General features: G+C 51.6%; 6 protein-coding genes across 6 annotated transcripts; 3 read left to right on the top strand and 3 right to left on the bottom strand.

The window, feature by feature from the left end:
- Positions 1–385: 385 nt before the first annotated feature.
- Positions 386–2,152, top strand: NCU01942 (hypothetical protein; the record flags this gene model as incomplete). Its single annotated transcript, XM_959133.2, has 3 exons — positions 386–424; positions 628–653; positions 1,210–2,152. 3 exons carry the CDS (start codon positions 386–388, stop codon positions 1,565–1,567), a joined length of 423 nt encoding a protein of 140 aa, XP_964226.1. The 3' UTR covers positions 1,568–2,152.
- A 4,483-nt stretch (positions 2,153–6,635) lies between these two features.
- Positions 6,636–7,558, top strand: NCU01943 (hypothetical protein; the record flags this gene model as incomplete). Its single annotated transcript, XM_011394603.1, has 4 exons — positions 6,636–6,742; positions 7,149–7,167; positions 7,240–7,346; positions 7,468–7,558. 4 exons carry the CDS (start codon positions 6,636–6,638, stop codon positions 7,556–7,558), a joined length of 324 nt encoding a protein of 107 aa, XP_011392905.1.
- A 4,274-nt stretch (positions 7,559–11,832) lies between these two features.
- NCU01944 (hypothetical protein) lies at positions 11,833–14,927 on the top strand. Its single transcript, XM_959135.2, has one exon. The coding sequence runs from the start codon at positions 12,569–12,571 to the stop codon at positions 14,390–14,392; it is 1,824 nt and encodes a 607-aa protein (XP_964228.1). The 5' UTR covers positions 11,833–12,568; the 3' UTR covers positions 14,393–14,927.
- Positions 14,928–15,984: 1,057 nt separating this feature from the next.
- NCU01945 (IMP-specific 5'-nucleotidase 1) lies at positions 15,985–18,410 on the bottom strand. Its single transcript, XM_011394604.1, has 5 exons — positions 18,048–18,410; positions 17,950–17,985; positions 17,562–17,729; positions 17,166–17,477; positions 15,985–17,045 (listed from the first exon to the last, which is right to left on the bottom strand). Exons 1-5 carry the CDS (start codon positions 18,070–18,072, stop codon positions 16,291–16,293), a joined length of 1,296 nt encoding a protein of 431 aa, XP_011392906.1. The 5' UTR covers positions 18,073–18,410; the 3' UTR covers positions 15,985–16,290.
- A 633-nt stretch (positions 18,411–19,043) lies between these two features.
- NCU01946 (hypothetical protein) lies at positions 19,044–19,434 on the bottom strand (the record flags this gene model as incomplete). The annotated part of the gene is made up of 2 exons (XM_011394605.1): positions 19,044–19,255; positions 19,362–19,434. 2 exons carry the CDS (start codon positions 19,432–19,434, stop codon positions 19,044–19,046), a joined length of 285 nt encoding a protein of 94 aa, XP_011392907.1.
- A 123-nt stretch (positions 19,435–19,557) lies between these two features.
- Positions 19,558–24,199, bottom strand: NCU01947 (hypothetical protein). Its single transcript, XM_959138.2, has 2 exons — positions 23,253–24,199; positions 19,558–23,194 (listed from the first exon to the last, which is right to left on the bottom strand). Exons 1-2 carry the CDS (start codon positions 23,726–23,728, stop codon positions 20,656–20,658), a joined length of 3,015 nt encoding a protein of 1,004 aa, XP_964231.2. The 5' UTR covers positions 23,729–24,199; the 3' UTR covers positions 19,558–20,655.
- Between the last annotated feature and the right edge of the window lie 130 nt (positions 24,200–24,329).

The following is a 24,329-nucleotide window of genomic DNA, read 5'->3' as shown; positions in this document are numbered from 1 at the left end:
GACGACGATCCTCAAGACTTGGAAGACACCGACTAATAACGAAGCAGCGGGACCTAAGTATCCTTTGCAATACCGGATATGATCGCTTCCTGGCGTCATCCCCGGCCAAGTCACCAAGGAGATGCTTGCTGTGGCCTGTCTAACTACCTCCCTGCCTCCTAAACGATACGGGTCATGACGGGAGGCTAGAAATGTGTCCCACGCTTGGCTTCAATAAGGGAACCAGGATGATGGCGCGATGCAACGGAGCCCTCTTCTGTCTCGGCTTAGGCGCGTCCCAAGCAGCAGGCGCAAGAGTTTTCAATCGCGGAAAGGAGCTGAACCGCGCAGACGTCCCTGATGTGCTGCCAATGGGCTGCCGCTGTTTGGGTCTTTTCGGTTGACGATGCTCTGTGACTTGGCTTTGCTGGTGTGGGCTGGTCAGGTAAGCATCGAGAGCTGGGGCATGCTACTACTGCCGGGGCGTGCGAGCTCACGAGCGCCTTCCAAACGGCGGAAACTCGGCGTTAGTGGACTGCGGGTGTCCTGTCGAGCTACCACTGTCGTCGTTCGCGAAGATCGTGGACCATCCACGTCTCGCGACCCGTAGGTGAGTTTTGGGCTGGCTTCCACCCACTAACTACCTAGGTATACTACAGTACCTCAAGTAGGAGGTAAGTAACGGCCCCGCCTCGCCTTTGAGGTTTGTCAAAAGAAGCTGGTAAACCGTCGTCCGGCGATTGGTTCTCCTTATCGCGGGCTTTCACGGCCTTATAAAAACGCTAATGGCTAGTATCGACAGCCTATCTTGCCTTTCGACTTCCATTTTTTTCTCCACTCATCACAGTTGCTACGCGCTTCCTCCTTCTCTACTGCGTACATACAACCGGTTGCCTGCAAGTTGCAACTCTATTTCACAAAATCCGGCTATGTCGGCACGTCCGGTTCCACGTCATCCCCTTGCTGCCACCTGCATTGGTAGTCCGTGACCGGGTGTCACGTACCGCCACGCCGGTTCCGGCTCTTAGGCGCAGGAAGGGGTACTGCGTAGGAAGTATTTCGGCTTCCGTGGTTGGGTAAATCACCAAACAGTGAGGTGAGAAGGTCGGCAGTACCTAGTGTACTTGCTGAGGACAAGTGACACCAAAGGGTACCGCATTTTTTTTTATTTGTTCGACTACGGAAGGGCTCGGATGGCATTCGGCAGTACCACGGCGCTCTACACTATAGTGTATGCGGTCCCGTGTATGCGCACATCACGGCGACACCCCACACATATGTATCCCCCCAACATCGACTGCCGCCGTCGTCGAGGCTGTCGTGCCTTGTGATACGCTGCTACGTACCCAAGCAAGTCCGAGGTGGATTTCACAATGCCGTGACGGTGCCGCAGGTTGCAGATTGCAGACAGAGTTCGGTGGAGTTTAGGGGACCGAGAGGATCTACAACAATCCGGGGCTTCGGGATCTGGACGGCCACTTGTTCAGACCTCAAGGACCTCAAGGAAAGGGATCAGCATCCGGCCATTCTACATCTCAAGGAGCCCAAGGCGGCTCCCCACGGGGCAATTGCTCGCCGGAGAATATGAGTTCAACAGTCATCATAGGAACCCCTGTTAATGCAGCTCGTGTGATCCAGGCACCTTTGGAACATGGCTCGAATTCATTGCAAAAGATGGGATTTTGCGTCAAAGCGTACCTTATTACTCAATAAAACTGGGGATCCAGGCCGCGGAAATTTGGGGCATCTGATGGGACCAGTTTGTGAGTCTTTGCAAAATGGGGTGTTTGCGGTAACAAGGATTCTTACGGTAGCGCTACATGGAGACGAGGATGGGGTCTCCGAGCCGACCCCGATGCCGTGCTCCGTCTCTGCCGCCCTGTAACTGAGTCCATTCAAGACATGCCGAGGCGAAGGGACGAGAATTCCACGTTCAACAATTGTGTTGGAGTGCGTACACTACAGAACCCACTTTCCGCCGCACCCACGACATGACACCTATCCCATGTCAGAAGATAGCTTCTATCGCTCTGCTGAAGATGAAGCCATCCGTACCTATCTTAAGGCAGATAACAACACTGTCATGGTCGGCCGGAACAACTTATGATGGAATAAATCAAAGTGTTTATCTGTAATGACTAGAACACTCCTATGGCATAAAGGTCAACAAAGGCAGAGCAGATCAGCTTTACGGCACTGAAACGAACCCTATCCACAATCCAGGTACCCTGCATCACAAACTGGCTCTCGGTCGCAGTAAGAGCCTCCCAGAATGAAAGAGGTCTGGCCGTTCAGCTCATTCGACCATGTGTGCCAAGTTCGGCGCTTAGACGTGAGACCTACAGATCGCTACTCTAGACTCGGAAATAATGGCCTTCTTTCAGATATTCTCTAGTCAGAACAAGCATCGTTTCGAGAAGCAATGGCACATGGTACATCCTCGGAACCGGCCCCTACACACGAAGAGTGGGTTCGTTTCAGACACCAACAACGTGGTATTGGATATGCATTCTAGCTAGCCTAGAGAGCCGTACGCTGTGGTTTGTTATACGTGTCGACCGCTAGAGGCAAGTACTGAAGCTATCGTGACCAGCCATCTTAGCAATGTCCATGGCTTTTTATCAACATCAGTCATCTGTGATAGACCAACTGGCCCGTCAGCTGCTGAAGGGATTGTTTGAAAGTGGAAGCCTTTAGACCTAGATCAGTAGGTAGACCGCCAAATCCACGAGATCAAGGGATGTCATTTCAGTGGGTTTTTGGGACAATGGGTTCTGGTAAGAACAACGACCAGCAACGGCCACGATACCACTGGATGGAGACAGACCGACAAACACTTACGCAAAGCTACCCGACTTTGAGAGCAACGTTGGCGTCAGTAGGTGAAAATGGGCAGGATCAAAATGAACAACCGCATAGATTGAGACCCAAAACAACTAGTCCGAACTATATCGTTATCGGGCCACAGACTCTCGCTTATGCTATCAACTACCCCCCTTGACGGTGTTTTCAATCTTCATACCACCAAAGTGTAAGTTATACATAGTGGGATGATGGCGGAACTACTGGAAAGGGAGTCAGACGATAGCCGTCTCTTCGTCTGCTTAGGTGAATGGATGAAGCGGTGTGTGCGTCTGTGTGGCTGTGCCTACGCCTAAGCCGACGATCAACCACACCACAAGTGTTGAGAGATCCAAGCACTGCGATTCTCCCGAGATTTACGGTCTGGATGTGGTTGACTCCAGTCTCTGAGTGATCACCAATGATCAACAATAAGAAAGCGGTGACGTCTTACGAAGTAGCTAAGGCACGAACAGATATGGTCAAATGAAGCGTATGGGTCAGGCGGATATGGTTTGTGAGTTAGAACTGGAACAGAACCATCTGTTTGCCTTTGGGTGAATTCTGCATAGCGCTACCGTCTTTCTGATTGTCAAAGAATGAGAACTTCAAGTTTTTGACTCCCTAGGCTCCCCGGCATCGTCAGGACATGGTAGGTTTCCAGGCTTGACCGCCAGAGCAAAAAGGTGCTTGGACGGGCTTTCCAGAAAGAAGGCCATATCAAGACAGTAGACGTTGCAGCATATGGGTAAGGTATGCATTTCGGTAGGATCTAACCTCTAAGACACTTGACCACTCGTCTCAGTGCAAACCAGTGAAGATGATTTGTAGAGGTAAGTTGTTTTTAACGTTTACTTCACTCAAACGCTATACGAATCTCAACCGAGCTGGATAGTTCATGGCTGTTAAGGGTACAGTTCGCTGGATTGTACATCAGCGACCCGGCTATCGTCCTCGATTCAGATGGCACTTGTGGCCAGACTTAGACTTCTATTGTAATGTGGTGCTGCAGAACAACACTCTCACGGGGAAAGCTCTATCTGTCTTCTGTTCTGACATCATTTCTAGCATAAGAGTGGGCTGCTTTTCGTCTTCTTCGGGTGAATGGATATGAGTTCCCAAGTCTACCACAAAAGAACATGAACTTGTCGTCATTCTATTAGTACAAGGAAGCCACAGCCGTGTCGAGACACAGAGACACTTGGAGGTCCAATGTTGTATGCATGTTGTAACTCGTTAGTATGGAGCCATTGCTGTGCAGGTCTGATGAACCAAAACACAAAACACTCGTTGCTAAAAGTACATCTAACTTCAAGTCCTCCCCCGATGAACAAGGTCATCATGTGCACTCGAAAGGAAGGTAGCCGACGTACAAGGATTGTGCACTTGGTAGTATGGACATTTCTGTTGAGCCGCAGGAAATCACCTCGCCGGAAGGGAGTGTCCTGAGGCACTCTTTCCTTTCGAAAGTTACTTCGGAATAAGACTCTACGGCTGCAAGTGAAACTGGGAGTTTCGAATTTGTGTCTCTAGTTGCCACAAACACTGCTACATTCAATCGACGGAAGTCACAACCAAGATCCCCCCTTTGGAACAAACGTAGAGATTGGTGTATTATCTTCATCCTGAACGCGTACAACCTCCTGTCGGCCATAAAGTACCTGCCTTGCCCCAAGGGACTCAGAGCGAGCTTATGTATCACTGTGTTCCAGCCGTGCTCGTCCCGAACTAGATCAACGGTTAATCTCCGCCGGAGTTTTCTCGTTCTTATACTACCTACCTCTACAACCAATACTACTTCCAGGAATGACTCAGATAAGCAAATGACCCAACCTATTTTAGTAGGGTATGTAAAGCGAAAACAGCCATGACTGGTAAAATCGAGATAAGATGATGGAGGCAATGGGATTTGTCAAAGGACATGAATCGAATGTGCGTCAGAAACTCTACTACCCGATCAGTCCCGTGTGTAACTGTAACGCTCGAGCCGGAACCTTTCTCGTGTGTAACGACAGACGATAGATAGTCTTTTATGTCTCGGCCTTCCTCTTCATAATACTGAGGCGTAGATGAGAGCTAAATGCGAGATCTTGGAGTTGCCCTTGCACTCCTTTCCCTTAAGCCATACCCACCATGACCTTTCCGCAGACAATACCTTGGGCAGCATGACAGACAACCCCTCAATGCTGCCGCAAACTCGGGCATTGCAGAGCCCCTTACCCTGCCAGCTTGCCACAGTTAGCATGCGCATCCCAGTCTCAGCACACCTCAAAGACAGTTTTAATTTACCAACGCTCAGCTTTGCGGCCATACTTTCTGTCTAAGTGCAACCACAAATACCACCTGCTTCTTTCCTCCGTTTCTCCTCCAGTTGGAGTGACGCACGGGTGTGGCAGTAAAGGAGATGATAAGCGAAGTGGATATAAGGAAAAGAAATCAAGATTCACAGTAGCAGGGCACTACTATTCTCCTTGGGAATGAATATAGAGGATATGTCGACATCCGAAGTCCCAGCCTTGCTCGAGAAAAATCGTTACGTACAACCGAACCAAACACGCGATCTCCTCGTAGGTCGGGATCACTGTATACACAAAAGAAACCCTCAAAAAGACCAGTTGAGCTACTGGTCCCAAAGGGATCCTGTCACATCGTCCTGGATTGACCGTTTGTCGAGGGCGAGAGTTCGTCCTATGGCGTTCGTATCTCGTGAAGGAAGATACGGAGTGGACTATGCGGTAACGTCGTATGTGGTTGATGGTCTCATCTCTTCCGTGGCTGCGGAAACATCCAACGACAAGCAGGCGACAATGTCCTTTATCATTTTATCTTCACCCATATTCAGGGTGTCCTTCCTTCTCACACAGTCTCCTTCCACGCCGCGACAACGTTCAATGGCTACCTGGCCTGCTTATGCTCAAAATAGATAAAGGACGATCTCTATCGTGTGAAGGGGCAAACAGATCTGGAGCTGATCTTAAGATGGAGCGATGGTGACTGGCCAACTTACGGGTAAGATGACTCCCTCGCCACATTCTGTGCTGCTCTTTGTGGTACCTATCCATGTATTTCCGAAGCCCATCTTACATGAGCTCCTTCCTACAAGTCCAGGGGACAATGTCCCACATAGATGAAAATTCCAGACACATGCTTTCGCAAGTCAAGTCGAGAACAAGACAGACTATTCGTTCGCTTTGAGGAGAGTGACTTGGGGGTGAGTATCTTCTTTGAGGTTGCGCCGGGCTTGGTGGCAACAGTTGCCTGAGATCTGTGTGACGGCAGCTAAAGAACCAGTTGAGCTCTATCGCGAAAAGCTGCTTATGGTTATTGGCGAGATAGTTGGCGCGGAGCCATTTGGAGACTAGATGCGTTCAAGTCGACACGCTAACAGCATGGTCAGCACTCAACTGTGACAAGTAGCCTTGTTTTCGGCGAGTTGATGTCCACCTACCTCTACATATGACACCATATGGTACGGTGTTGGGTCGTAGGGTCTTACGAGTCATCACGGAGGAAATGGGTTTCTTTCAGATCAAGAACTTACACCGAGTCTCAACCTTGCATAGCGGCGAGGTTCAACCCGAAAGACATACCTACACAATAAGGGTTCCGCCACCAAGATAGGCGTTTCGGATGATCCAAGCGGGCCGTCGTGGCAACCTGTGATATTGCTCTTTCCCATTCCTCATCTGTCCACAACTACCGATTGTTATTTCTGGCATTCTTTTGTTGATTTCTGATAGAATTTCTTCGGACGACCGACAGCTGTGTCTCTGTTGACAGCAATAAAAAAAGTTGAGTGAGACACGGGCTTTGAGATGGGGTTCTTGCTGATCTCAGACAGCATTTTCCAAGCGTGGCATTCTCTCCATCCAAACCGCCCCAATGCAAGGGATGGTGCCACAACATTGACGTTGAACGGTGTGTAGGTTGTGCAGGTCGGTAGGTAAGTAATCAAAATGGAGAAACGAAGCGCTTTGCCTCTCACCCTGGTGTTAATCATTAGCAGCTTGTGTGATACACAACGATCATGAGCAAGGTTAGATCTGACGCCGACTGACTGACTGACTAACTGACTGACTGACTGACTGACTGACTGCCTTGTCTGGCATCGGGTACGGTGCCCCTCGCCAGCTCACGCAAGCTCACTTTTGCATTACCATACCACGCCCTCGTTGCCCTGAGGGCAAGCTACGCTCCCTCGTTCCCATGGTTTGTTATCTTGATATAAGACTTGTGCCAGACCTTTTCTTGGGATTCTCTTGATTTCCCACTTTAGCAACCGGCACTGGCCACGCTAATGTTCACTTCACTGGACCTGCTACTCACAGTATGTGCAACTATATACAAGTAAGTAAAGAGATTCCGGTTTACCCCCGAATATCGCGACGACGAGTATGCGCTGACAGTGAAATTCCACAGCGAGAATATTCCTGCGGTCACATCAGGTGGCTCGCCTCCAAACATTGCGCCGATTACAAAGAGAGACGCAGGAAATGCCAGCCAAGCATAATGGACTTCGAGGAGAGGTATGACCTGCTGTCACGTGCTCAGTCTTGACTCTTTACTGCCGGAGGTAGACCTCGTTTTCATCGAGGAAGTGTTGGTGAGACGTCAATAAACATACGCTGATCTTGAGTGTCACAACAGACCACAGGCCGTGTGCGGCAACTGCAGACAGCCAAGCGAGCAACCACCATCAATGACCGCCTTCATGAGAAAGCTTCTGCCAATGTCCTAGCCATGACAAACGTTTTCTGTCACATCAACTGAGAAAAACCTCAAAGGAGATTGGGGGCTCAGGGAAACTGCAGGCACAGCAGCGAGATGGTTGCCGATGGGATGCGATCATGCCAAGACGGGGAAAGGATGCCAGCGCTTTGGGGCGACAGGAGTTTCACCCTTTTTTTTTTTTTTCCTTTTTTTCTTTTCTTTTTTTGGGCTTTTGAGTATGAGTTCTTTTCCCTTTTCCATAAGCTGGCGTTTAGGGGAAGGATGGCACACGATTTGGGAAGACAGCTGGCAAAGATACCCAAATGCAACAAACGCCGAGATACCCGTACCCGACACAGGGTACACGACATTGGAGTCTTTGTAATAGGTTATAACGGGGAAACTTGCCTCTACGGTATATACACTTAAGGAGACAGTTGGGGAGAACTAAAGGGGTGCTTAACTGAAGCAACGCTATTGACACATACATATGCCCACTAGAGCGCGTGTATGGTTTCCGTACCCGGCAAACGCCCAAGAAGAGGCCCAGTTTCATGCATATGTAGTTCCCCATCCCATAACGGCACGCGTCGGGGACGGTATGTGATGGGATGTGAAGCGATACTTTTGCTGCATCCCATGACATCCAGAAATGACAACTGCCATACTCGACCCCCACAGGATAGGCGTCGGGCCGCTGAGCGTGCAGGAAATACATATTAATCAGACAAATAGCATTTTGTTATTGCCGTCCAGCGCTTTGCACTCTGGAGAGGAGAGTTAAACCGCGCGATGACGAACCCCAACACCCGCGAAAATCATGGACCGCGAGGGAAGCCCAGGAACCTCGCGGGACTCGGGATTGTCAGGGTCCTGGACCCCCGATGGCCATCGAACCCTGGGATGACGGCAATGTACAATCGGGGTAGCGCGTACCGGAGATTGTTCCCCGCAGACCCCGGCCGGTCATCACTCTCCTTATGCGACAGATTCTCGGTGCTTAGATGGTAAATCATGAGGGAAGCGGTGTATGTGTGCCGAATCGGACATGGCCGGCGAAGAAAAGTCAGTCGTTGTCAATGAAACAAAGACTGTGTAGATGAATGTCTGGGAAGATCACCACATCGGTCCAAAGGTACTTCGTCGGTTTATAGATACAGCCATGACTTTATTACTGCCCGATTGGAAAATCCGGGGTCCCCACACTGGGCGGGAAAGGCCCGGGGACGAGGGGTGTGTGAAGTACATGGAACGACGGTTCGGTTCCAGGATGGCGACATACGGTTAAAAGGCCCTTTTCTCGCGAGCCGGATAAATCGACTGTGTTCGATTCTTAATCGACTGTGTGGAGCCCATACAAATCGAGAGCCAAGACCCAAAGCTTGGCATCTTTGGGCATCGTTCTGGCGCAGCAGCAACCATCACCAGAAGTACTCACCAAAAGACATCATTTTGAACTACGACAACGAGAGCTCAAAACAAACATTTTTTTGAGCGTTGAACTCTCATTCATATGCGGGGGCCTCTCGCCGGCCCCCTGCACCCCCGGAACTAACCCTAACAACCCTAACCACTAACCCTAACACTAACCTTAGGGGCAGCCCGCGAAAAGCTACCTGTACACAGTCGATTAAGAATCGAACACAGTCGATTTATCCGGTCCGTTTTCTCGGTTCCTTCTGGATAGAATTCTAGCGCAACGTCGCAGTGGAGAGACGGATTGCCATTCCTTGGGGGAAGCGTTTGGGGAAATCAATCATGTGCGCCTCTCGACGCCGCATTGAGTTGGGGGTCGGGTTTCCCCGTTTCCAACGTGCGAGCGAGGCTGCGGGGCTGTCCTTAGGCAATGATTCTGTAGCACGAGCTGACGGACAGTGAGAGGGACACGCCATGTGCGCGACGAGGGTTACACACAGTCACATTGGTTCCATAATAGTGCCCCTTGTCAAGGAAACCAATCGGGTCAGCCATTCAGCACACTCTCGTCCAGAATGAGTAAGAAAAGCCAAGAAGGGGTCATGGGAGATGATATTTCGAGTGTTTTGCGCGTTCGGCACGCGGCCCGTTCCCCGTCTTTGATACTTGGCAAAAGGGGGGAAGCGGCTTGAGCGCCATTTTGCCAGTAAACGGGCGTCGGATAGGCTCAGACGACGACGAGAGCGGTTGAGCCCGAAGCGACTGGCGGAACTGCGATGCCGTCTGCCGGGGAGCTGGAGAAGGACGCTTAGGACACAGGGTACGGTAGGCACGAAACTCGATTTGCACGGGTTCGGACTCGCCCGAGGCTTCGTTCGGTTGCGAGCTTCCAGCTTGTGATACGGGAGCTCGCGTTGTTAGAGGAGAGGATGCGGCCACGACGATCGAATTTGTCGATGAATCAACACGCGCTGGGTGTTGGGCCAAGAACAGAACACCAAGCGGTGAGTTGAACTGGGCTGTGGCAGCGAATGTGGATGTGCATGGAAGCACGTCGACAGGCCGAGCTGGTGGGGGACGCTGAGTCGTGTGAACCTGTGGTTTATACTGCGTTTGGATGACTTGCTGCTTGCGTCCGGGTGCTCGAAACGCTGGACTGCGAGTGCTACAGACATCCATGATATGAGACGGTACAGCAGTGAGAGATATAGGCGGGGACGGCCCGACAAGGAGAACCTCAAAGTACCAGGATTCAACTCCAGCTGCAAGCTGAAGGCCGCATGCATGTCCTGAGACCTCTGTCCAGCACCGAACCAGAGCCCGGGAAGCCTTTGAGCGACCTCCGCTTCGACTGGCCCGTCAGTTCTCCCGTCCCCTACAGCCAAAAAAAAAAAAAAAAAAAAAAAAAAAAAAAAAAAAAAGACGACTATTCACTTGTTGACGCCAGTCGTTACTTTAGGTGCTGGCTGGCCTACATCTGGGGCTGTCGCGATATCAGTGCGTAGACCAATGCCGAGGCCTCGGTTACTGGTCATGACTGCCAGCTCATCCATGCAAATCCATGCCGAGTTCCATACGAACGAAGCAGGTACGGATTTGGAAAAAAAGGACGAATTGGTGATGGGAAAATACCCGATGTTTTACACACGTTTCTGCCACTGCCGCAGCATGCAGTAGGCGGGCAGACGCAGCCGACGTATCTGAAATTCATATCGGCCATGCCCTGGAGCCACTTGGACCCCTACATTACCAAGTCCGCCCCCCTCCTCCAAATAAGGGAAGAAGGAGAACCAAAAAGCAAAGTAAAAAAAAAAAAAAAAAAAAAAAAAAAAAAAAAAAAAAAAAAAAAAAAAAAAAAAACCGGTCCCGATTTTTTCGGTTTTCAAACTGTCACTGTCCATGGGCGGCGTCCAGTGTCGAAGCGTCGTTTTGCTCGGTTGAATGAATGAATGCTGCGGGCCAGGAAAGATTCGGAACTGAAGGCAGGAGCAGGCCCCATCCCCAGTCTGGTAATTCGAGCCACATGGGCACATGACATGCAGAAAAAAAAAGTCGGCCCATGAGACTCGCATCCACTGGGCCTGCTAAGGCTCGCACCAGCGGTCAGCAACCCCAAAAATCTCCGACTTTCTTCTTCGACGGGTTGGGCCCCCGGGGGCAAGCTAATGTAGAACCGGCTAGGGATCATGGGATTTTGAGGCCCGACTCGCCAATCGTGGGGAAGTAACGGCAAAAAGGGCCCAAAGGGCAACTGTCAAACATGTTGTATGTATCTACATGTGGATGCCCATATATCCTTGTGCGAGTTGCCGTCTGCTAGAGACCGCGTGCCCTCCAAACTCCGTCCCAACCATCGAGACCAGACACGATCACAAAGTAAGGACGTATGATAGGTTGAAAGGAAAGGCTGTGGGTGACAAGACGGCCCAGGAACCAGCACTCGGCATCACGGGCGACGGAATAACAAAGGACGACCTAACAAATGGAGGGTACCTCTCGTAGCGGAATGTACACTACAAAAGCAAGCTCATGGCCGACTAAAAAGGGGAAAATGCGGGCCGCAGATGCCACACTTGCAGGCCCACTTGGACCTGTTGTAGAGACTCTGATTGGCCGCCCCGTTTGCATGGCTCTATGGGCCCCGGCGTGCCCGCCATTATGCGGGTTCGTGGTTGCGTCACAGCGAACGTGAGTGGAAGCCCAGCGTCCGGGTGGAAAGGATAGGGAAAGGGGCCCAATGTTACGCGCCCATAGCGCACTCCCAGTCGAACCCACTGCAGGGCACAGTACGCAGAGGTACACCGTGGATTTACTGTTCAGGTGCCGACCAAGGGATGCTCACCTACCTAGGGTATTGCTTCCACCCGTCCAGCTGGCACCATTATACCACCACCACCTCACCCTCTTCATCAAAGTCTCGGTCTTTCTCCCTCTCGCTCTCAACTTTCTGTCTTGTCGCTTTCCGTCCTTCCTGTCTCCGACTTACCCTCTCCATCTCCAGTCGAAACTTGATACGGGCCGCCATTACCATTTACGTGTCCAAGCCAAAGCGTTCTCGCACACTGTCATCCCATCGACACCAGCCGTCGCTGCCATCTTACACCGCACCCAGTACCGCGCCTAAGGTGCCAAAGTGGAACTTGGAACATCCCCTCGGATCCGCTCATCAAAGTCCCTCAGACTTGGGTTACGCTACGAGATTATTCGGACCTGCAGAACATCAAAACCCTCCAAGGCACCCATTCATTACTACCTACCTTGTTTCCCGCAAGGTCACGGTCCTCAAACGAACATATCTACCAACGTTATCCGCAACCAGCACTGGCAAAGACCATCCACTACACCACAGCTCTTACGACGACATACGCAGAGAAGTTTTCATTTTGCGGCTAGACCCCTGATTTTACAGCCGTCCACCACATACATTGGCCAGGACCAGGGTACAAAGAAAAGGTCGAAAAAAATCTGCGGTGGTCTCGGTGTGGCATGACGGATGACATCAATACACTAAGACCACGAACCACGCAAACCTTGGGCGCCAGGATACCTACTTGGCAACCGTCTTCCTTGCTGTTCCTCCTCGCTCGAACCCCTTCAACAACCTAGCTCATCACTTCCCACCATGTCTTCCTATACCATGACCAGGATGGGCTCCGACTCGTTCCTGCCTTCGGGTTCTATCGACACCAGCATGCGCTTTCCTCTTCCTAGTCTGGGCGCCGACTCCTCTTCCCTCATCTCTCCCCTCGCCTTGCCTCGAGGTGCCGCCGGCTACTTCGATGTTGCCTCAGCTATGGGCAATCCCGCTTTGCAGGCGCCATCCAAGCTTTCTTTTCCGGGACGCCACGTTTACTCACCACTATCTCCCAATTTTCGTGGTCCTGTCGCCGGCCACATGTCGCAGTTCACGTCACCCAACCTAGCACCCATTCAACAAGGACTCCAGTGTCAGCTTGATCCACAACGATCTACCAGCGTTCCTCCCAATCTGCGAAGATCCAAGACCGGCCAGGCTACAAAAGCCAAGCTCTCGATCCTCTCCCCGCCACTAACAACATCAATGGATGGCTTGAGTGCTTCCCCTGGTGATGCCTTTCTAGGTGTTTCGGTGCCGGCTATCAGCTCTGTCTCTGCCGGACAGGCCCGCTCAGCCTCGGCGGACACTGTGAATGCACCCTCGAACACACAGATGGTCCGGCGCCTAGTCCAACAAAATGGCAGGATAAGAGAAGCTTGGGAAGCGGAGCGCAAGTACTTGGAAGCAAACAGGGAGCGCGCTGAAGAAGTGTATAAGGAGGAGCGGGCCCTCATGGAGGAGGAGAGGGCAGAATGGGAAGCTGAGAAGGCCATGCTGCTACAGGAGATCGAACGACTCCAGCAACAGGTGGCTCATCTAGGAGGACAGTCCAGTAATGCGAACCTTGCAGCCTTGGCGGCTGCTCATGCATCCCAAAATGGAAGGATTGGCAACGTCTGCTGGGGCGAGGTTTCGCCCGAGAGCATGAGGAGCTCGCGGTCTTCTCAAGGAAGCACGCAACATACGTACACTCAGCAACCAGAACAACCCATTCAAACTGCTTCTGTCAACGAAATTCCCGGACCTCAGGGTCCCGTAGTGGCCGATTCCATGGCCCAGTCTCCCGAGCTGCGTCCAAGCAGTCCCGCGCCTATTGTCGATGTCCAGGCAATTCACCCAGAGCTCGAAGGAATCCCAATCAAAGCCAACTCGGTTCAGAAATCGACATTCACAGATGATGCCGTAGTGGAAGCGCTCAAGTCCCCGACCAAGATTCCGTCACCACTCCCGGCCTCCGATGTGCCAGAGCCCAGATCGGAAAGCCCGGCAAAGGAGCAAACCAAGCAAGTCCTTAAGGCAGAAGCGTCGGTTCGTCTCACCATGCATGCTGGCCATACTCCCAGCCACTCCCTCTCTGTCCTGGCAACCGCAACGTCTTCTGGAGTTGGCACCATCAATAGCAGTGGTAGCAGCACACCCACGTTGCAGCACGGCGACCATATGGCCACTCAGACGCTTGGGGTCATAAACGAACAAGAAGGCGCTATCCAACTGGCTGAGCAGGAGTCGGTAATCTCTGAAGATCCTCCTGCGGCTTATGAGCCCGTGGAGGATCGTCCTCTCAAAGGTCCGCTGATGGTTAGGAACATGCCTGCCCATGACGAGATCTTCTTCCGTAGGCTTTCCGATAAGCTCGAAGAGGTCAGCAAGGACACTATGGCAGCCCTTCCTTCTGTTCTGAGGGATGCTATTGATGATGACGACGAGGCGGTGCCGTCGAACGCGGCGGAGAATCAGTCTGGCGAATCGAGCAAAGGGAAAGAGAACAGCAGCGGCTCTAAGAGCGAGGATGAAGCGGAATTGGATATCCCTCTCAAGTTGAGGCGTAACAACAACTTTGGCGCTCCCTTTGGCGAGTTCAAGTTTTGAGGACTGACCTTCATGACAGTTGGTCGGACTTGTTACCACCAACTCGCCACTTGGCAACATTTCTTCCTGTATCTATCTACACACAGTACCGTTGGGTATTCTGTGCGTTTTTTTTTTGTTTGTTTTTTGTTTTTTGTTTGGTATTCTTTTGTGGGTGTTTTTGCTTACATGGCGTTGGAGGTGTCTACACCGGGACTTGCCCATATCATTATACCCCCTTGACGTCGTTGGACGAAACAAGTTCATTTGATTTACTTTCTCCTATTTGGATACACGCATGCAACATGATGCATATGAGGAACAGAACAATGATAGACTGGCAATCCGTATTTTGGGCATCAGTACGGGGGATTGAACTCCGTACAAAGAAAGCCTCGATCGATTCGGGCATCATAGAATGGTACATAATAGGAGAGCATGATAAAAATGGGAAGATTGATACCAGTCGTGCATCAGGCAGGATATGAAACGAGGCGGGAACGAGGCAGCATTGGCAAGCAGTCTGATGGCTTTACTACACTTTTACACTCACCGAGGAAGCGCCGCCGTACATATGTACCACGCCCTTTTCTTGCTTACATCTAGTATGGTATCCAAAACTTTTCCTCACTGGCTCGGCCAGCGTGAGGCCAATCAAAGGATATCAATAGACCTAATAGAGAGCAACTCGAATAATTTGTACAGTGTCAGTGATGATCAAATCTCACAAGCATCGAACTGAAGCGAAGCAAAGTTGGACAGCTCACAGCCCACAACAGGAACAAGTATGTATGTACACTACTTGGTGTGTGGAGATTCTGGATTTCTGGAATGGGAAAGCTTTCAGGAGAAGCAGCAGACTGCAGAAGAAAGAAGGAAGAAAACATTGAAGTGGGGCTGAACAACGTCCAATGGAAGCTTTTTTGCAGCACTGGATCCGCCTTCTCTCGGCTCGGGCCGATTGGACTGGCACAGTGGTCAGAGAGGCTGGTAAGCTGATCGGACTGTACGCAGTAACCTCCCTGAGGGGCCTGCTGCCTCGAGGGGAGGGGAGGGACGGATTGATTGACGACAACAGTCTGACAGCATGATTGATGTATCAGGCTCTGCCGACTGACGACAGACAGTAGGCAGGTGGCAGGTGGCAGGATGGCGAGGACGATACGGTGTCTCCCCTACACTAGAGGTACACGAGACGAAAAGTCACCCAAGTATGAAGGGATTGTGAGGACAGTTGCCATGCTACAGGCAAGCACTCATAGAAATCTGGACGGAATAGGGAACAAACTCCTGCTTATGAAGACTGTCGGCGTGATGAAACGATGGGATCTCACCAGAGGTAAAAAAAGCATTGATCGTTTTGCCATGTCTGGAGCAGAAGGTAGGTATACAGTAGAGCCCGCGTTCATCGGCATGATAATTGTCCCCGTTAGTCTAGGTTGTTGGGATCCAAGTACCGACGTTGACTGGCCTCTCTCCGTCTCCCCGAAGATTGCCGGTTGCTTTGGCGAACTTGTTGAGTAAATAAGAAGCCCGCCCCTCCCCCCTTAGAGACGACATGATCACACACAGTCAAGTGTACTATCGTCTCATGAAAAGACACTTACGTATGTGTTTGTCAGATTACCGTAGCTGATCGCGATAACCGATTGTGTTATGCATTTCTCAAACGTCTCACCACGTGTTAGAAGGGCATCCAGAATTAGGTATACCTATAATATTCATTATCGCTGAAGAATTGTGTCGTCGTAGATGTTCGATACCTCCCTTCATTGGCCCCCGCTTTGCTCCATCGATTGTGACCCCCAAAAAATCGCCACAAGAGATGCTCTTGTTGTTCCCATTATCATTGTAACCCTACCATCACCATTGTCAACCACCGCCCGCCGCCGCAACCATGAAAGTCCTGACAACCTCGATCAAGACATCTTCTTCCCCATTAACTCCGCCAACTCATCCAACAATTCGACCGTTTCCACGGGACTCGCAATCCACGCCGTAGTCCCCACGCTCCTGGCCCTGAAATCGTTCGCCCCGGCACTCAAGAACTGATCGCCCACATGCAGGGTATTCTCCCCCTTGATAACTCCATGAGGACCCTCCTTCTGCGAGAACCACCTTTGACAAACAGTAACACCCCAGCTCTTATCGCCAATATCAACAAACACATCCCTCCCACCATTGAAGGCGCAGAACGGCACTCTTCTGCTCCGGCCCACGGTACTGAGCTCAAGGATCTTTTGCACCAGCAAAACCGTCTCCTCCAAGCTCTCGCGCGGGATGCGGATTTCTGGAGAAACGGGGATGATGCCGACGGCGCGGTCCTTCCGCATCAACGTGGCAGGCAGGTTGAGCGTCTTGATGCAATCGCGCAGCGCGGCCTCGGCCACATCTAGCAGCTGGGCAATGTCCTGCTCGTTCCAGGCGGCCATCTCGGGTGTGAGCCAGTGCTGTCGTGGCACCGGGGCGAGAAGGTGCGGCGAGGACGAGTCGAACTCGAAGAGGTAGTTGGCTTCACCGCCCATGACGACCAAAGACTGTTTTTGGGAAGGGGTGAGGTCGGCGCTGTTGGCCATGGCATCAAGAAGACCGTGCAAGCGCGAGTAGTAGCGGTCGGCGGTAGTGTAGCCTGCTGCGGTGACAATGCCGATTTTGACGTTTTTGCGGAGAAGGTCTGTGGAGGGAAAGGGGGTAATATGTGAGCATCAAGTGGTTACGGTACGGTTACGTGGCGGAAGGTAAGAAGCAGTAATTGCGAAAACGGGCAAAGAGAACTGAGGACAACTGCACTAACCTAGTAGTCGGGGAATCACAGGACTGGTAGGTTCCAGACTCTGGCCATCGTCGTAGAGCGTCACGTCACCATCAAAGGTAGCGAGCTGGAGAGTTCCGTAAGTCGTCACAGCCATTATCTGGGCCGAGTTAAGGATCAAGCGGATATCGTTGAAGGACGGCGACACAAAGCGGCGCGATGAAATGTAGCGCTTGTTGTCCTGAAACTTGAATGCCGCTTCGAGCGGTAACCGCGTGAAGAAGGGCCCGATACTGGGGACCAGCAGCTTGAGCTTGGATGGGAAAGGGTTCTCGGCATCGTTTTGGTGGGCAACTGATGTTTGATGGTTTGGTTATTAAACGTTACTAGATCAAATAGGTCCAACCGAGTGAGGCCGGGAATATCTGCTCTGCTTACTGTGGTCATCGATCATGGCTTCGATATCCCGGAAGATCTCACTGTATCGCCTGTGGGCTTCCTCTCTTGTCTGAGAAAGCGTATCGACACTTCTGTCCGGATCTTCAAGAACACCATGGGGCTGAGAGTAGAGGACGAATGGGACGGCTAAGAGCGCCTTGATCCACTCTGATATGATTGTTAGCTAGAGTACTTCATTTTCACATGCCTCTTCTCGACGGAGGCAACTCCACAGTTGCTGATGTGAATGGGGTAGCCATCGTTACGCTGACCCGTAGACTCTGCCAAACGGGCGGGTAAGAACATCCAGCAACTGGGGGGAAGTGATGCCATAGCTCAGTCCGTCCGTAGGTACATTAACAAACTGGCGAAAGGGCTCAAGCTGTACCTATAAATTGATCCCGTCTGTGGGTTTTGAGGGCATCTACAAGAGAGAATGGTTAGCTGCTGGTAATTTCAGCGATGGGCAAGAGCGGTAGAACACACATTCAACACGGTATCGTGTAGTCATCTTTGAAATGAGAAGTGACGGGTGAGGCTAGAGATGGGTAGTCTCGAGTTATGAAGAACTATGGGAAGAGTATTATGCTGTCACTTTCTCTTTGTGGAATTGGACGACGGTGACGGCTACGTGCTTGCAGCACAACAAGGGAAAGTTTCTTGGTGGTATATAGAATCGCTGTGTATGCTTTACTTTGCGGCAGATGGATGACAACGGTTGAACTCGGTGAGCGGAAGAGATGAAAAGAGATACAAAAAGAGAGGTGTGTAAGGTATCATGTACGGGATATGTATGAACACCTCAGCTTCGGTACGCTAGTGACTCCGACTTTCCTTCCTTCCATTTGTCACCGCGAGGTCTTTCTTGGCAGGTGCCGTTGGCTGCCGGCGTGGACAGCGGCGTTGCCCGATACACACGGCGCCGGCCACTTGACTTGCCTCCACCCCTGTTATTGGCGTCCCCGGTTCCGCTCTCATTCAAGCTCCCATTCGCGACTTCTTAGAGGTTAATTTGACTGACTTTCCGTCATGTTACTGGGGAGAGTCATGGCAGCTATCGGTAAGCTACGACTCCAAATCTAGGGGTAAGGCGGGGCTTCCCCAGCATGACCTAGAGGTACCCATCTCAAAATGGACCCCGCTGTCTGCCTTGGCATTCCCATGTCCAGTTCCTCAAACACCACACGATCTAACAGCGGATATCCGTGCAACATTCCACAAAGTCTGAAAAGGGTCGAAATCAAAACAATATGTCGACACTACAAACTGGGACATTTACAGATAAAGCTAACTGCCAGCATAGCTGCACTACATACATGCATGACAAGAAGACGACGAGAAACCAAATCATAACCAACCCAAACCAACCCAAACCAACCCAGACCAGCTTTGCAGCCTACCTAGTCTAGACCACGACCTTCAAGACCACCTAGCACCTAGCACCCCGTCATGCTGGACGCCTCGGTGCATGTCGAGCAGCCCTCAGAACACGTCGTGGCACACCCCTGAACGTACAGCAGCGTCTTCGTGGTACATCCGCACGGCACGTTCAGCGTCGACCGCACCTCGCACGTCGGCACAGGACAGCGAATCAGCGAGCAATCGGCTGGGCTGGTCGTCTTGGTGACCGTGGGACATGGCGTCGTCGTCGTCGTCGTCGTCGTCGTCGCGGGGGGGGGAGGGGAGGTGGGGGGCTGGCTTGCTGGTGGTCTTGGGCGGGAGGGTGATAATACTCCAGCTGATCGTGGTTTGCGTGTATCTCGTTGACGTTCTTGATGTGCTCGTGCTTGCGTTACATACGGTAGTCCTCGTGCTGGTAGGCTGGGGCGGCGGCGAAGAGGTGTTTGTATTGGTTGAAATTCAGGTTTGCCATGGCGGCCAGCGACAGGAGGAGCCTCAGGTGGTCAAGGTGGTCGAGGTGATAATTACCCGGCAAGTCAGCACACTTGTCCGGAACTCGATGGTACACCCTCCGTGTGGACAGTTGGCCTCGCAAGGGACAACCAAGATTGCCGTGGCTATTGATGCCAGACATCTATATGGGTTGCGGACAGGGCGTGAATTCGGGGAGCGGCGACGAGGCCGGTCAAGAGTCCCATGAAGATGACTGTGGTGGTGAGCTTCATAGCTGTTGATGCTGATCGATGATTCGGTTAGAAACTCCGAACTCATCTCAATCGGGACGTCCTCCACGTGGTTATGGATGATTTATGTGAATCCCTGCTGCTTTTCCACATCTACATTTCGACATTTTTCCTCGCTCATTACCACACAAGGTCGAACTGGGTTATCACATATGATGTCAGGCAAGCACATACATATGTTTGTCGAATCCTGTTCGTCACCGGGATAACACCCGTGGAATGTCGGGGATGTCCGGAATGAGACGAAATATATGGTTTCGCGGTAATGATGCTCTGGTGAAGATTTGGGTTATTCGTATACTAGAAAGAAAATGGAAGCTAAGCATAAAAAGCACACTCTGCTGTTCACCATATCCGACATGCTGTTAGCGAAACATGGTTTGCCATCCAAATCCGATATGAAGAGACGAACAATTCCTGAAGATGTCGCAAATTTCTTGACATGAGTTGCCGAGGCATGTGAGGAGGCCATTTCCAAGTAGTTCTTTCGCCTCATGCCGGATTTGTAGACGAACTTTCAAGCTAAAAGGAAGCTGAATACCATTGCTTCGTGCTTTGTAATGTTTCCATTATGCCTGTACTATGGCATCGACGATAAATGCGGCTTGTTACCCGTCATCAACGGTGAAGATGAAGAGCGCATAGGTAGGCAGTTTGTCGAAGGCCAAGAATCGAAAGCAGGGTCACCTAACACGCCGTTCACCTTCCAAGGAACGGCATCAAGCGGTGACACATGAATCGATACTTCTTCACCTAAAGTGCTATGATAGTTACTGAACGTCTGACACCGCGACCCGATGGTGTTCTTTGGCATAATGAAACAGAAATACAAATTTATAGTATTATATCCGGTTCTCCTCGCTGTACTGTGATTCCCACCAGCAAAGCCCGCATCAATACTATACTCAAGTGGAACTCCTATGCGAGGTACCAGCCGGTCTATCTCACAATCAAGGCGATGCCCTCTCGCCAACGCTGCCGTTAACTGTAGGAGCCGGGGCTGCGTCAGTATCTTCAACCGGGCCGGCGTCATCCATCCAAGCCGAGAACTCATCGTCATCATTATTAGGCGCTGAAACTTCAAGCGATAGCGCTTTCACGTCTTCGTGATTTTCCTGGCCTGTAGTCTGCGTATTACGGATTGATGGCGTCAAAGGCTTGGGGGGCGACTTCGAACCGACAGGTCCTTCTGTCGCAGAACTGCTAATTCCACTTTGGTTTTTGCTTTTAACGGTGTCTGATGAAGGCTTAATTGGTGATGTTTCATGGGCCTCGCTCATAGGTGTAGTCGGTTCTGACTCCGCAGGAGCCGCGACTACAAGCATGTTCACAGTATTTCCGTCATCGTCGAGTTGCTGCTCAGCTCGGTATTGACGACGTTTTGGGAGAGGGGGAGGTGGTACAGGGCGGCGTTCGGGTTTGTGATCATGGTCTTCTGGCGTGCTCAGTTTACGTTGCTGCAGTGATTGATCTGGAGGCGGTATCGGTTTGCGTCTCGGGATACTGATGGATGTTGCCTTCAACCTTCTGTCTGGCATCGGAAGTGGTGTTCCTGGAGGCGGAAGCGGCTGCCCACGTCCCATAGGCTGATTCAAGTCCAGCACCGATGGATGATCATCGGTGAATGAAGCACTCCTACCCGGTGTCCCATCGTTGTTCGAGTGTCGTTGGAACGCATTGAGCCCCCAACGCTTGGCAGATGCAGCCGCGTTGGTAACAAAAGCGGCGGCCAAGGCAGTCTTTTTCGCAGAGTCTGGGTGATTTGGCGTGGGTGCTCCTGTTGTCGATGATACAGTATCTCGCCGGGCAAAAATACCCTTGATGGTCCCAGTTTGACTTTTCACAGACCCCCTTATCGACGAAGCTGGAGACCTCGTCCTGCTTTCCTCCTGGCTGCCTGCGGATGTGGCTGTGTTTCGTCTTGCCTGGTTCTTTTTATCAAAGTCCTGCAAATCTTTTTCCGCATCCACAGCTTCAGAAGAAGAGGACCCGGAAGACTGGTCTGATAACTTGGGTATGACGGACGGCCTCAGGGGCGAGTGAGGCGGCTGTGGTCGTGCTGGAGAATGTGCCTGGACAGACAACGTTGCCATCGCTGATGCAGCAAGGCTTTCGTCCGGTGGTGACGAGGATGGTTTGAAGACGTCAGCATTGATGGCGTCTGTGCTAACCGTTGGCGTCGGAGGATGAGTGATCGAAACCACCCGAATCGGAGGTGGTATACAAGTTTCACTCCTCGTATCGGTCTTGAGCTCGTTTTGATTGTTCGTGCTCAATGAGGTCGTAGATGCAGAATAGACAGGGTCCCCCTTCGCTTTCGTTGTCATCCGCCCAAAAAGGCTAATTGACGGTTTCTTGTCGAGAGTAGGCATGCTGTGGCTTTTTTCCACGTGCGGCAGATCGGGTTCGTGAACGTCTTGAGTACCCTCCAATCGCTCCACCTCGTCCAAATCGCCTTCTTGAGCCGCAGCTGTTTCCAAATCCATGGTTGAGACGACGGTGTCATCATGAAAGATACCACCTCTCCACTTCTTGTGCTCTGTATTGAAAAAAGGCATATCATCCCAGAAGGGTAAGACAAGGGTCTCGGCCATAACCTCCTTGATTTGCTTCTCGATCTGGCGGAGAATAACGGTATAGGTAATCTGTCTAGAGCTGACAATAGGTTCGATTGTCATCTCCATCTTTGGTGCCTGTTGGAAAGAGAACCATAGGCGATTACTGGGTGGGGGCTTGATTTTGAATAAGATATGACCTTCGAGTTTCCGTACAACCACGGCAAGGACAAGATTAACCTCTCGTGCTTTGAATCGCGCGCCTAGATCAATCCTGGCTGTCGCCGCAACCTCCAAGCGGAAGTTGCCAGTGTATCGTACATCTGCCTCAATGCAGCATTCACCCTCAACGGTCAGATCTCGTAGCCGTGGATTCGTGATAAAGGGTGCTGACTCTCCGGTATCGATACCTTTGATAGCAATGTTGGATAGAAATGCCGGCCTTTTAACTCGAGAAATCTTCTTTGTGAGCTTCTCCCGTATCGCGTTCTCTATGTCCTTGGTCTTGTAGATGCCCAAGAAGACGCGCCCAATCATCGCGTTGAGCCAACGGGTTTGCATGTGTTCTTCTGACGAGTGCAGTCTCTGTACCAAGTTGATAATGTTCTTGACCTCAAACTGGATAGGAGATGGGATATCGCTTTCCGTGTCCAGGGCCTGCTGTTCCTGATTTCGTAGCAGAGCAAAGTAGAAGTCTTCCTTCGCAGAGCAATTTTCGGAAAAGAGGTAGAAAGGTTTCGAGACCTGACTATCCGGTCCTATTTCCAGCCCGTCTGTTTTTCGCGAGAGACGTATAGCGTTGCGCTTGATGTACAGCTCGCCCTCAGGAGTAACTTCCTCGCCGGAGTATATGCTGACTTCATGGTGCGCCAGCGCCACAACGTGCCGTACTTCGAGTTGTTCGTCATCGTCAAAGAGCATGAGATGGCCGTGTCTGTCACGAGCATCAGAATCCAGGTCGTATTGAGAGTCAAAAGGATAATGTCACGCACCTCAGGACAACATAAAAGACATTGCCGGCCTTCTTAGGGCGCTGACTAGGACCGTTCTTGTGGTCGATGGGACTGGGACCGGTGGACTTGCGATCGAATATACTCCGATACATTGTCTGGTAGACACTGGGACTGGGAGCGGCGACGGTGGTGGAGCCGACAGGTGTCGACCGCTCGATAGGCTTCGCGTTGATTCCCATGGGCGTATACTCGCGGCAAACTGCAAAATACCCAGAAGCGACACCATCGTCGTGATGGGTCACCCGGGGCTTTCCATCCTTCTTTTGCTCCGCCTTGAGCGCATCAAGATCGTCACCAGGCTGGATCAAGTCGTCGGCTTCTGGGTCGTGGTGCTGGACGGCATCTGGGCGGTAAGGAAACGTAAGGTGAGCATGAAGTAGAGCGCAAGCCACCAACAATGGCAGAAAGGTAAGGCCTCCGAAGAGGTATATCAACAAGAAGACGGTCCAACTCATGGCTGTATATTTTTTTTCCGTCGAAGGGAGATTGTCCACTGCAGTGTTCGAGTCCAGGATGCGGTCATGCAAGATGCGCCAAGACAGGAAGGACTGACAGCGGTCGCTACTCCTCGCTGTTCGGTGTGCCCACCGCGCTCAGGTTGGCTACCTGCTCAGCAGCTCAGAGCAGATGGTTTGCAATTGCGGCATCGATGCGGACTCGAACTCAGGGCTCGCAGTCGCAGTTGCACGGCGAAGTCATGAGTCGTAGGTTTAGTTGGATTACAGACGCGCGCGCTCAGACAAACAGGAAACGGAAGCGGAAGTGGGCGCGGTGGGTTTGAGGTGGAAGGAACTGAAAGATGACGGATGGCCTGCAGCTGTGTTGAAAAGGCCACTCACTCCGACCCTGCACTGGACGGCACGGACGGGACACCAAAACTCAACGGTAGCCCGGGAATGTGACAGGCCAGAGGAGCCCAGAAAAACAACCGAAAACTGGCTAGAAACTACACTACATAGTACTATGTAGTAGTGACAGAGCCAAGGGATCAGATGGTCGGTTCCTATTCCTGTTCCTGTTGGTGACAGCATCCTCGGTCTGGTTGTGTGCAAGAGT

Source organism: Neurospora crassa, linkage group I, assembly GCF_000182925.2.
Source record: "Neurospora crassa OR74A linkage group I, whole genome shotgun sequence".
Lineage (NCBI taxonomy): Eukaryota > Fungi > Ascomycota > Sordariomycetes > Sordariales > Sordariaceae > Neurospora > Neurospora crassa.
The sequence above is the reverse complement of the archived record's forward strand: the minus strand, read 5'-3'. Positions and strand labels throughout refer to the sequence as shown.